This window comes from Cyclopterus lumpus, chromosome 5 (assembly GCF_009769545.1).
Source record: "Cyclopterus lumpus isolate fCycLum1 chromosome 5, fCycLum1.pri, whole genome shotgun sequence".
Taxonomy (NCBI): domain Eukaryota; kingdom Metazoa; phylum Chordata; class Actinopteri; order Perciformes; family Cyclopteridae; genus Cyclopterus; species Cyclopterus lumpus.
In genome coordinates this window covers 12,114,547-12,126,586 of record NC_046970.1, presented here as the reverse complement: position 1 = coordinate 12,126,586, position 12,040 = coordinate 12,114,547, and the positions used below count along the sequence as shown (strand labels likewise).

At 39.5% G+C, this 12,040-nt stretch overlaps 2 protein-coding genes across 2 annotated transcripts; one reads left to right on the top strand and one right to left on the bottom strand.

The window, feature by feature from the left end:
- Positions 1-78: 78 nt before the first annotated feature.
- On the top strand, positions 79-4,748 carry cdk2 (cyclin-dependent kinase 2). Its single transcript, XM_034533352.1, has 7 exons — positions 79-802; positions 1,654-1,731; positions 1,837-1,957; positions 2,066-2,236; positions 2,538-2,639; positions 2,753-2,956; positions 3,758-4,748. Exons 1-7 carry the CDS (start codon positions 687-689, stop codon positions 3,860-3,862), a joined length of 897 nt encoding a protein of 298 aa, XP_034389243.1. The 5' UTR covers positions 79-686; the 3' UTR covers positions 3,863-4,748.
- A 1,104-nt stretch (positions 4,749-5,852) lies between these two features.
- On the bottom strand, positions 5,853-9,711 carry olfml3b (olfactomedin-like 3b). Its single transcript, XM_034533786.1, has 3 exons — positions 9,559-9,711; positions 8,317-8,602; positions 5,853-7,791 (listed from the first exon to the last, which is right to left on the bottom strand). The coding sequence occupies exons 1-3, from the start codon at positions 9,655-9,657 to the stop codon at positions 7,007-7,009; spliced, it is 1,170 nt and encodes a 389-aa protein (XP_034389677.1). The 5' UTR covers positions 9,658-9,711; the 3' UTR covers positions 5,853-7,006.
- Between the last annotated feature and the right edge of the window lie 2,329 nt (positions 9,712-12,040).

Here is a 12,040-nt window from a genome sequence, read left to right as displayed (position 1 = left end):
TTTCTGTTCTTGAAGTTGTAGTATACCACAAGAAGCTTGTACTTTTCTTTGCTACCACTTCCGTTTCCGACGTGAAACGTCATCGGCGTGTCACAATATGACCTGTGAGGTTTGTTTGTTGAATGTGTGTGCCTCTCCCGGTATAACATATCTGGACTACCAAACGAACCATTTTAAAGCATTTTTTTTAAAACAATGACGGAATTGTACTCATTTGTCGGCACCAGTGTGCCTCGCAACTATTCATAAGGAAGACGGCTTTGAGGAGTTAAGCCGAAAAACTCTGAAATACCACCCGGAACCGTTAGTCGGTGTGTCTTGGACACCAAAACGAACGCTGCTGAAGTAACGCGGGAAACGCTCCAGTGTTGGTTCAGTGTTTCCCAGGGAGGAGCAGCCGCTAATTCACAAACTTACGGATATTATAATTATCAGAGACACTAAATGACCCCACAATCTAGCCTTTCGCTCTGATCTGAAACAAAAGGCATCCTTGACAACCCCGCTGCCAACCGGCCGTGGTGTATCCGGACCGTTTGAACCCGGAGGAGCAGTTCAGTATATGTCGGTCCCCGCGCTGCTCGTCAACGCTTGTCTCTGTAGCCACCGAGCAGTTGTTAGCTCACACACAAAGAGTAAAGTCCGGCTCACGAGCTCCACAGTCACCAGTTCTGTTGATTTGAGACATGGATACGTTTCAGAAGGTGGAAAAGATCGGAGAAGGGACCTATGGAGTGGTTTACAAAGCCAAGAACAAAGTCACCGGAGAAACTGTTGCTCTCAAGAAAATCCGTCTGGACACGTAAGTTCACTCGTCATTGTTGGTTAATCACCTGGCACCGCGGGAGGCCCAGCTAACGCTGTCTGTTGCTTTGACTATGTACAATGGGATTACACTGTAGCTCTCCCATCAGGGTATGTTACATATAAAACTAGCGTTATTCATATGTTCTCAACCACCAACTATTACACTGTTGGTACATATTCTGCTTATATAATTCCATGCACACATTTGACATTCTACACATTTTACCACAGGCATTACACTTTGATTTTTTTTGTAGATCAATGTAATCGGGCCTTGTGAAAAGGAACGAATACTTTTGGGTTCAACAGATCAGAACGTATGTCCACACTGCAGCATTAATATGTATTGAGGGGTCACAAGTAGTCATTGCTTTATTATAAGGTACATATTTAAATGTTGATAACAATTTTGTCTACGTGCACTTTACTATTACAACATACTAGTATGTAGGCCATCGATATGTATTATTTTTTTGTACCATTCAGGTGGCATTAGTGACTCACTTTGTCCAGTGTTGTGTTTCCTGTGCTTATCTTTGGTTGGCTGATATGTAAGCTGGCTGTGATATATATATTTACAGGACTGTATGCGGTTCTACAAGTACAAGAGCTCGTCATCTCTCCCTAATGGACATAAAAGTTATTTTGTCCCTTAAGTTGCTTTGACGTTTTCCCCGTGAAGAAACACAAAATATAGAATAACATGATTTAAAAATCATATTGAAACAAGCAAATATATATGGGGAGGGGGGGGGGGGGGGTGACTCCTGCACTAAATAACATTAAAGTAAAACAAGTGAATGAGCTTCTGTAACAAAAACGGTTAATTTAATGTATTTTATTCAGGGAAACAGAGGGTGTTCCCAGCACTGCCATCCGAGAGATTTCCCTTCTCAAAGAACTCAGTCATCCAAATATTGTCAAGTAAGTGCCCAATGTTACATCTTTTAGCTAAATCCTGCTTGCAAGATTCTCCTATTACTTGGTTTTGTCAGTTTTTAAGCGAACCTGCCTGCTAACATGTTTCAGATTGCGTGATGTCATCCACACCGAGAACAAGCTCTACCTTGTTTTTGAGTTCCTTCATCAGGATCTGAAAAAGTTCATGGACTCCTTCACAGTTGCTGGTATCCCACTGCCTCTCGTTAAGGTAAATGTCAGCTAGTTTTGCAAATCAGATCTTTCTCGCTTTCTTTAAGAAATTAAGAGTAAGAGTTGACTTACCTGGGTTTTTGTTTCTGTGTGTGTGTTTTTGTAGAGTTATCTTTTCCAGCTGCTGCAAGGCCTGGCCTTCTGCCACTCTCACAGGGTTCTTCATCGAGACCTGAAGCCCCAGAACCTCCTCATCAATGCCCAGGGGGAGATCAAGCTTGCTGACTTTGGCCTTGCTAGAGCCTTCGGGGTGCCTGTCCGCACGTACACACATGAGGTAACGTGTACAGCTACCCACACCCAACAGGGATGGTCTAAAGTGCATATTCATTACCGTACGCACTCCATCATGCTTCCTCTCTGTGAATTTAGTTTTCCGATATAGTCAACAGAAAAAACATCTCACAATACTCACGGTTAGGGTTTTCTTTTTTCAATGCTGAGTGTCACTAAACCAAGCTGTTTTCACTGTTTCTTCTTTTGTTTCAGCGCAGTGTTGTGGATATTGAATTTGGGTTAATTTCTTCATGAGAAAAAGCGTTTTCCTAAATACAAACTGCTTCTGTGATATTTTTCAGGTGGTAACACTTTGGTACAGAGCACCAGAAATCCTCCTGGGCTGTAAATACTACTCCACAGCTGTTGACATCTGGAGTCTGGGGTGCATCTTTGCTGAAATGGTATTTGCACGGGGTTTCATATTTTACAATAAGGTTATCTGTGAATTAATGAAGCCTGCACATGGATCAAACATCTAACCAACAGGCTTTCCTCACTATCCACTGTTGTACAGCTCACCAAGAGGGCCTTATTCCCCGGTGACTCGGAGATTGATCAGTTATTCCGAATCTTCCGAACCTTGGGGACACCTGACGAGACCGTCTGGCCAGGAGTTACATCAATGCCTGACTACAAACCATCTTTCCCCAAGTGGGCCCGGCAGGATTTATCCAAAGTGGTGCCGATTCTCGATGAAGATGGAAGAGAACTACTTGGGGTGAGAACATTTGTCAATAATTCATAGCTTGAATTAGCATTAATGACCTCTGCAAAGCAAGTTGGTCTTGTTTGTTTGTGTGTTAGTCAGAAAGATCAAAAGATGATAATGATGAGAGATATGTTGAATTTGGTGAAAAGTGACATGGAGCATGAACTTCAATGGAACACAATCGTCCTAGGATAGTCTGTCCATCTGTTCACTTTGATGAAGATCCAGATGCAGATTACAGCTCTGGTGGAAGTATGCAATGGTTTTTTTGTCAGTTGTCCAATCAAGGATATGAAATTGCATTGTAAGTTAACAAGATTTTAAAATAAACAATTTCCACCACAGCATTCACGCCCGCCCCCCCCCTCTCTACCTCCTTTTTGTGGAGGTCCATTCATACATTCTGTCATATTAATTGAATGTTTTTATGTAACTCTGTAATGCTGTTCATTCTGTACACATGACATATATTGCTTCTGTCCATCCGGGGAGAGGGATCCTCCTCTATGTCTCTACTGAAGGTTTCTTGGGAGTTTTTCCTGATCCGATGTGAGGTCCTGGGACAGGGATGTCGTATGTGTACAGATTGTAAAGCCCTCTGACGCAAATTTGTAAATTGTGATATTGGGCTATATAAAATAAACTGAATTGAATTGAATATTACACCTATATAGTAGAACTGCTGCAATTAATTGATTAGTCCATCAATAGAAAGTAAACATCAATTTCAATAATTTCTAATCATATATAATGGAAAACTGATTATATTTATTCTATATTTTTGACTTTCTGTTTTTTTGTCTTTTGCAGGAAATGCTGAATTATGACCCAAACAAACGATTATCTGCCAAAAACGCCCTTGTACATCGATACTTCCGCGACGTCACCATGCCAATTCCTCATCTGAGACTCTGAGTCAAGCCAAACATCCGTCTATTTTAATGCCAACAATGTCAAAGCAATAAGGACCTCCTTGCCATGCCTCATATCCACAACTGGAATGGACAGAAAAAGTGGACACTACAGGATATGTTGGATCCTTAAATGGATATTTGGTAATACCTAAAACTAGCTTTCTAGCCAATAGATGTCCCAAGAGTTGTTTTTTCAGCCGTGATGTTATCATAGTTCTGAACGTTTAACTACTCTTCAACATCATTATTTTGCATATATATCTGTGCAACTGCCATTTTTGACGTAAATGTCAATTTGTGTTTGGGATGCTCTGACCGAGTTAAAGTGCAGGTAGACTCAATCTAGTTGTCTATTATATTTCCAAGTATAAATTATATGTTGGCTTTAAGATGTCCAAATTCAAATAGTCAAGTACTTAGAATTGAATAAGTTTGTGGGATAGTGCAAATAACAAATGTCATGCTTTGAGAGACTGAGCAGTGGCTGAATGAAAGAATTGAGTGACGGTCGTCACACAACAGTTTGTGCTAAAAGAACATGAGACGACAATCGTGTTCTTTTAGGTTTATTTTCTTTGAGTTGAATTCAATACCTTTGGGTCTCAAGTATCTTGAAGGGATTTCATAGCGGCACCTTTTGGTTGTTTAACACACAACAATGTTTCTCGGTCGTTGAGGTTTGCTGGCGGGATTTCTCACCAAACCGAAGTTCTCAGCTTTGTACATACAGTTGTGATATACAAATGTTCCCTGTTGAAATTCAGATTTTACAGAATTCCATATGCGGTTGCATCTTTCTTACTCTAGATTTTATTCAAATGTAATGAACCTTTTTTTATGGATATTGTTTATTTACAGTTTGCAAAAAATAAACTTGTCTGAACAACTGTTGTTTATTTGTGTGAGGATGATTCAGGTCTTACGGCTGCTCTTCAGGTGGTTCATTTGAGGGCTGTGTGAGTGAGCGGTGGTTACTTCTGTTCTGATGCTAACGAAACACTTATTCCAACTAGTTTTGAGACTCAAATACCAGAGTCAAATGCTGTCTCGCATTGTTAAATCAAATTCCTGCTACACATCACTGTTCTTTGGCTGCACAAATTCACACACCCACATCTACAGTTGGCTTCTTAGCTTTTGTTGACCTATTCAGCTTTAATTTCTTTGCAGCCGAGACAACCTAATAATGATACATTCTCAAATTATGCCAAGAAACACATTACAGTTTAGGGTGGTTTTCTTTCTCTTTCCTTATGTATTTTCAAAAAGGTCCTGTCGAACTTTAATCATACATTTTTCATGACACCACTGTCACTGGAACCCTAAATATATGAGTTTGAGTATAACGACGCCTTCGCCTGGTTACAATCAGTGCTGCCATGATCACTGGAAAGTCTGGCCATGACACAATGCACACAGTTACCACCAACTCTCTGAAGACTAATAATTTCACTAACTGCGTGTGCCGATTAGTCGCTGATCTTTGTGAAGTGGACTGTTTTGCAATGAGGCTCAAAGGGGCACATTTCTGACCCAAATGTGTTGCCTGGGTTCAGACCTTAGGACCTTAGCGTGTGAGTGAAATGAGTTGACAATAGCTAATATCAGGCAATATCAAATGTATGTATTTTATCTAATTTAAATATGTGCAAACAGCACATGAGCACCGAGAAGTCATATCCACTTAAGCGCATTGGGCTGCATTTCACCCTTCAAAAGTGCTTTGAGTTTTACAATTTATTTTATCTTTTTTTTCTGTGCATTAGTAGCCGCTAAAGTCCTTTTGTGAATTTGACCCTCAGGGTTTTAAGTGTATCATTCTTGGCAAACTTGGATATTCAAAACACTAATCTTCGAGTTTGAAATCTGCTCCTTCTGCTTTTGTAGCAAGGATTCCTAAACTATCTAAGCAAGTGAATTACCCTGGAAAAAGCTGCACAAAACTCTAAACCACTAATTAGGTGCTCAAATGAAATATAACCAACGTACTTCCAACTAAATACGTTTTTATTAGCCATATTTAGACGTCAGCTTCAAGAAACTAAGTTGAAATCAAGAACAGATGTACAGGAACAGCACTGAAAGTAATGTATTGCTTTCTACCACAGTGTCTTTTTTGATGCTACCACTGGGAGCGCCAAAGTCTAAAATGATTAAATCTTACATATCGTGTCTTTAATATGTTTGCAACTTTCTTTTGTATAATATTCAAATATATATAATGTGTAGACAAAGTATATCTATTTTTATGCATCCAGCAATGCTACCAAGATGTATTTTTAAAACGTATTCATATAGCAAAATGTCATGTAAAATAGAAAAAGTGAGCGGTCTGGTAAGTTGTACCAATTAAAAAGTATAATATTTGCAGCATGAAAAAAAGAAACAAGCTTGAGTGAATCAACACAAAAGATCACAGGCAGGTTGACACGCCAGTAGACACAGATATGACTGACAAAACTTAAATGCACTGCATTCTGATTAGAAATAAGTGTTTGGCAGCGATGACAAACTGAAATCACATGATACCTTTCAATAAGAAGAAATATGTCAAACATTCACATCTGAAAGTGTGAAAGTATACAGATATAGTTCTATAATCCAGCACTTTAAAACATTTTCAGGCTTTTGGAGATTCAGAATGTAAGCCCATACCAGTGATATTGCATGTTTGATTCACTACAAATCATGAATACTTTACACCAATTCTGACCACGTTACATATCAAATGTTTGGACCTTTTAACAGTATGGACTTTTTTAGTCTGTGTTGTTGTCCATTTATTTCCGTATGGTATGAAAATCAAGTTGCAGACTCTTGAAACTATCTTGATATGTCAAAGTGCACATATAAAAAAAAGATTTGTAGAGAATTTTTCAAATCAGTCTGGACTTTAACTGTCACGTCACAATAACTACAATTTTTAAAAAAGAACACAGTTACCGGTACAGTACATTTAAAGATTGATTTTTTTACCCAGGGCATATAAACAAATCTTAAATCCTACAGCATGCATTTCATATGTTCATCAGTTTTGTGGTTAAGGAGCCAAAACTTATTAAAAAAAACACTGGTATGGTACTTTAATGGGGTTGTGTTTGGTTTATGTATAGTTGTGGGAGGATGGTGCAGCATTTTATTTTGTTTAAATCTCTAGTTTCTTTTTCATGATAAGCTTGTAGAGGATCTGGTAGCCATCATCCCAGGCATAGAGAAGCTGCTCCTGCGGGTTGTACTTCAGACTGGAGTGCGCTCCGTAACGCTTTGGAAAGTAAATCAGTGGTGCGTCTTCATTGGTCACCATCCCGTTGGCGTCAAACACACACTGGACACGTGAGCGACCGGACTGCTTGGTGTTGTACACTACATACAAAGTGCCACAGATGACAAAAGCCGCCTCCGCATTCTCTCTCGGACAGTTTGTGTCCCACATTTGCTCAATGTCCAGCGAGGTGGCGTCCATTTTTGCCAGAGAGATGTACCTCTCGTTCTGCCGCGTGGAATAAATGGCCCACAGGCCTTCCTCGTCCACAGCCAGGTCCATCGCTGTCTCTGGGGTCAGGCCGTACACTGGGACGTGGTCCTGCACTGGGAACACTGCGCTGTCCGTCACAGAGCTGTTCTTCATGTCAAATTTAACTATCATTATCTCTTCAGCCTGAGTTATATAATATGCGTAATTGTTGAAGACAACATGTCCTGTTCCACTCCAGGCGGACGGCAGCTTTAGGGCCTTGGACAGAGTAATGCCCAGTGAGCGGGAGAAGTCTTGCACAGAGGCAAACTCATGGATGGTGTCTTCATCTGTCCCGTTAAAAATGTAGACCTTCCCAGAGCCTCTGCCGGTGTCTTTGGTCCACATGCCCTTTGGCCCTCCGACTCGCTTTAGGATCTTCATGGCTTTTATGCTGGAGATCATGTCGCTGCAGTCTGAATAGGAGAGAGCGATAAGCTTTTATGTTTATATTTGACCATCATTTAATTATTAATTATAACATTATAGGGAATATGTTATTTCTTGTCAAAAGTTAGACATACAGATATCATTTCCACTTCCTGTTCAATCAAATCTCTTCACTAAGTCTTCTTAAAAATACGTAGTTTTGCAAGAGTTAGTGGTTTCAAGAAAACACTTTCTGTGACTTTTGAGAACATATGTGTGATAAACAATGTAATTCTCAGAAACAAGTTAGTCAGTCTACATATCAACAAAGCCGAAGGGTTTTTGTTAAGTCATTGACTCCACAGAGAAGTTTTTGTATGGAATATTATCACAAATTAATACACTTTAAGTAGTTTATAAGTGATCTATCAATATTATATAACTGCTCTGTAGTTTAATTGATCAAATTGATGCCTACATTACTTGCTTTTTTACCATTTTCAAGTTCATCCTCAATACAATACAGTGTTTATTCAGATAATAGTACTAGTGCAGTGCACATCATATCTCACCTGATAGTTTTGAATACTTGGCCTTCTGCTTCTCCTTCACCAGCGTCACCTGCTGCTCTATCAGCTTGTCGTCCACGTCCACACACGGCTGAGCTCCGTTCTGAGTCTCCAGGTAGTCCAGCTCACGCTCAACCCGATCCACCCTCGTCCCCACACCGTCCAGATTCATTCTCAATGTCTCTTTCTCTTTATCGAGTGTCTCCAGCTGGGAAACCATCTGTTGCTTCAAAGCCCGCAGCTCGGAGGCGTAGCGGGCGGTCTGTTCATGCCACAGAGAGATCCGGTCCTGTTTTAAGGAGACAAAATAAGTTGGAGTGGTCACTATTGTTCCCATTTCACCTGTTTGTACTTTAGTATTGCCATGTGTAATGTGAGCAATACATGATGTCTCTTTTACAGGAACTGTGACTGCGCTTTGAGGAGGCTATACTTTTATGTTATGTTCAGGCTCAGTAAACAGACCAGGACTGAGGGACATAATAAGTAGGACACTCATCCTTCAAACAGCAGGTGGCAACTTTCCACCGTGCTCAAAGGTCTTTTTAGCAAAACACTAAATCCTACCAGCACACTTTGTAGCAGACTCTGACCTTTCACCTCGCAGTGGATGAGGACAATTAAAAGAGATGTTTCTCGACAGGTGATCATTAAAGTCTGGCAGCACACTACAGAACAAAACAGAAACTGAGGGATCTGGATAAATACTAGAACTATAGTTCTGTTTAAAAAATATAATAAAGGGATTAGTCAAATACTTTTTATGAAGTATGTTATAATTACTTTAAACTAAAACATGTTTATATTTAATCTTTTCACACTAACTTGAGGCATATTTTAAACTTTGAGAGATATTTGTATCCATCACAAAATACGTGTTGTAATTACTTTTATTTCATTGACATAGTGTCATTTTGGGATGTCACTATGGCAGAATCCTTCTAAACAAACCAGCTTTCATATCATTTTTTCCATTTTGTAACGTTACTTATTTATTTAATGGATTTTTTTTAGATTATATGCAAATTTGGAATAATTTAACTTTTAAAATTAGTTCATTTCTAAGTCTCTTAACCCCGACAAGAAGCTCATACTACCTATACATTTCAGAGAGCTGTATTTTCCAGCATTTTCCCCAGGATTTGCCCACATCTGCATTCCATTGCCTTTGCCCTGTCCCAGGAAGTTTCCTCTCAGAGGGACTCTGGCGCGCAGGGCTCGGCAGGGAGGTAAAAGAAGTCTTACCTCAATAGCGAGCAGCCTTTGCTCCAAGTAGTCAATCAGTGCTTGGTGCTGGGCGGTGGCAACACAGGCCAAAGTTACCAAGACAACAAGTCCTCTCATTTTGTGTCAGCTCAGTCTCTTTAGCTCCTTGAGTTGAGTGAGAGGAGGTAGCAGCAGATTCCCAGAGGTGGGCTGGAATGTTTTAGTGTGCTGTCTGGGAGGAGCCAAATACATCTGGTGAAGATGAAGGCACACAGTCGCCAACAGAGACAAGACACTGGTTTTTATTTTTACATCAGCTTTTACCTGATTACCAAACTGCTAAAAAAAACACTACAAATATATAATATACAATCTTATCTTTAAATGTATATGTGGCTTTTAGCCAGGGAGTACATTTTTTACTCAGAACACATGACAATAATGTGGCACAGGACCACACGTTACGTGGGAAGAGGAAGCGTAATGTGAGAGGGAGTCAGGAGTCAGTGAGGCACTGTCTTCCTGTGTTAAGGGGGAGACCATCGACTGTAGATTTGAATCAACTGCCAATAAACTCTCTGACAACGCAATAATGACCTATTCTGCGTATCACAATATTAACTATTCTAACAGATGATTTCTTACATGTTGTCTTGAGCTCTAATTTGAAAAGGCAACTTCATTCTTAATGGAGAAAGTAGACATACAGTATAATGTGCTTCACTTTGGCAGGACATGAAACATCGATGCAAACATTTTAGATTTAGATTTGATCAAATAACATTAATCCTAAAAAGGAAGGTTGGTTGGATGTCAGACACAAGTCTGAGAGATCACATCTGGCAACAAATAAATTAAATTCAGTTGTAACTCTCACAAATGACGCATTTGATACAATCGATTATTGAATAACTATGCTTATATCAACATAAAACATTTGTAAGAAGTTTAATACATCGATGATGTATTTTGTTGTCATGTTACATCAGTGTCTGCGGTGTTTTCCAGCCGTCTCTGCCTACAGGAACAGTTATAATACTAAATATATGTAGCTTAACAATAACAGTAGTTAGTTTGGCGAGTGGTGAATTACTGGGGAAATAGGACATAGTATCTCTGGTCCCACCCATAATTATGAGAACACCTTGCTGTACTAAAGTCAGTAATGACATCACTGCACACCTCTTTTTCAACACAGCTGGCTTTATTTGGTTTTCTAGTTGGCTCTGAAACTAAGACTGTGTTCATGCTATGATTAATACCTCGCTGTCATTTAAAGTGTGACAGATTTATGATTAATTACATTTTTGCTGTTTTGAACAAACTGGCATAATATCCTGAAGAAACACATTTGTGGAAGACAAACATTTTTGTTTGCGTTAACTAGTGCAGTCAGTCGTTCATTCATGCTCTCTTGTATGATTATATGTAAATTTCAAATTGTGAATCTGAAGTGGTAAATCGATTTTGCAAATCAAAACAGGATTATTTTCATTCCGTACAAACTACAATGCCATAGTTTTGCATTTTCTCATTTTCAGCACCATATCAGAAAGTCTCCCTATACACACGCTGCTTTGGCCCAATCAAACCAACACAATTTATCACAAGTGAATGTCAGCTATTGCAAGGGAGAGAGTGTCCAAAGATTTTAGTTTGAAAGGCCCAGGTGAGCTTAATCAAGCTAAAGACCGTGGTGGTGTTGGCTAAGAACTGTTAAAGAGGATGTCTGCTCTGCAGTGTTTGGTTACGAACTTCTAAATAAAGGAATATAAAAAAAGTTTTAAAAAGTTAATAGAAAATACTTCCAACACTTCATTATTATAGAGTTATGGTAATTGCCTGTACTTGTATAGTGCTTTTCTAGTCTTCCGACTACTCATAGCGCTTTAACAATACCATTTCACACCCATTCATACACTGATGGCAGTGGCCAATGTGACACCTCCCCCATCAGGAGTAACTAACATTTATACACCATTTGGGGTTAAGTGTCTTGCCCAAAGACACAACTACATAGACTAGCGGAGTCGGGGATCCTCTGATTGAAGGACGACCCTGCTCACCACTGAGCCACAGTCGCTAAGTATAGTTATACAATGATAGTCAATTTAAATAAGAAAAGATAAAGAAAGAAAAGTAAAGTACACTTTTATTGTACAAAACACTCATGTTGAAAACCATTGTTGCCCCTAAGAAGTGGATGGTTTAACTTAAAATAAAGCAACACATATGGATGCTCTCACCTTTGAAGAGCTCCAATGACAACGTATTAAAATCCAAGCCTTTTCCCTCCTACCAACAAGGGTGCAGCGTTGTTACGCATTTGTAAATCTGCCCGTGGCTCTCAGGCCATCTGAGCTTCATACACACAAATGACTCATGATGGTGCTGTTTAATGCTGCTACAACTGAAGGTGTATTGTTTTTGGTCATTATTTACAATATGGTCATTCTAATTGATGGTAGTGCGAGGCAAGTTTATAACTAGTCCATTGCACTTTGTTCCATCATTGCTTAAG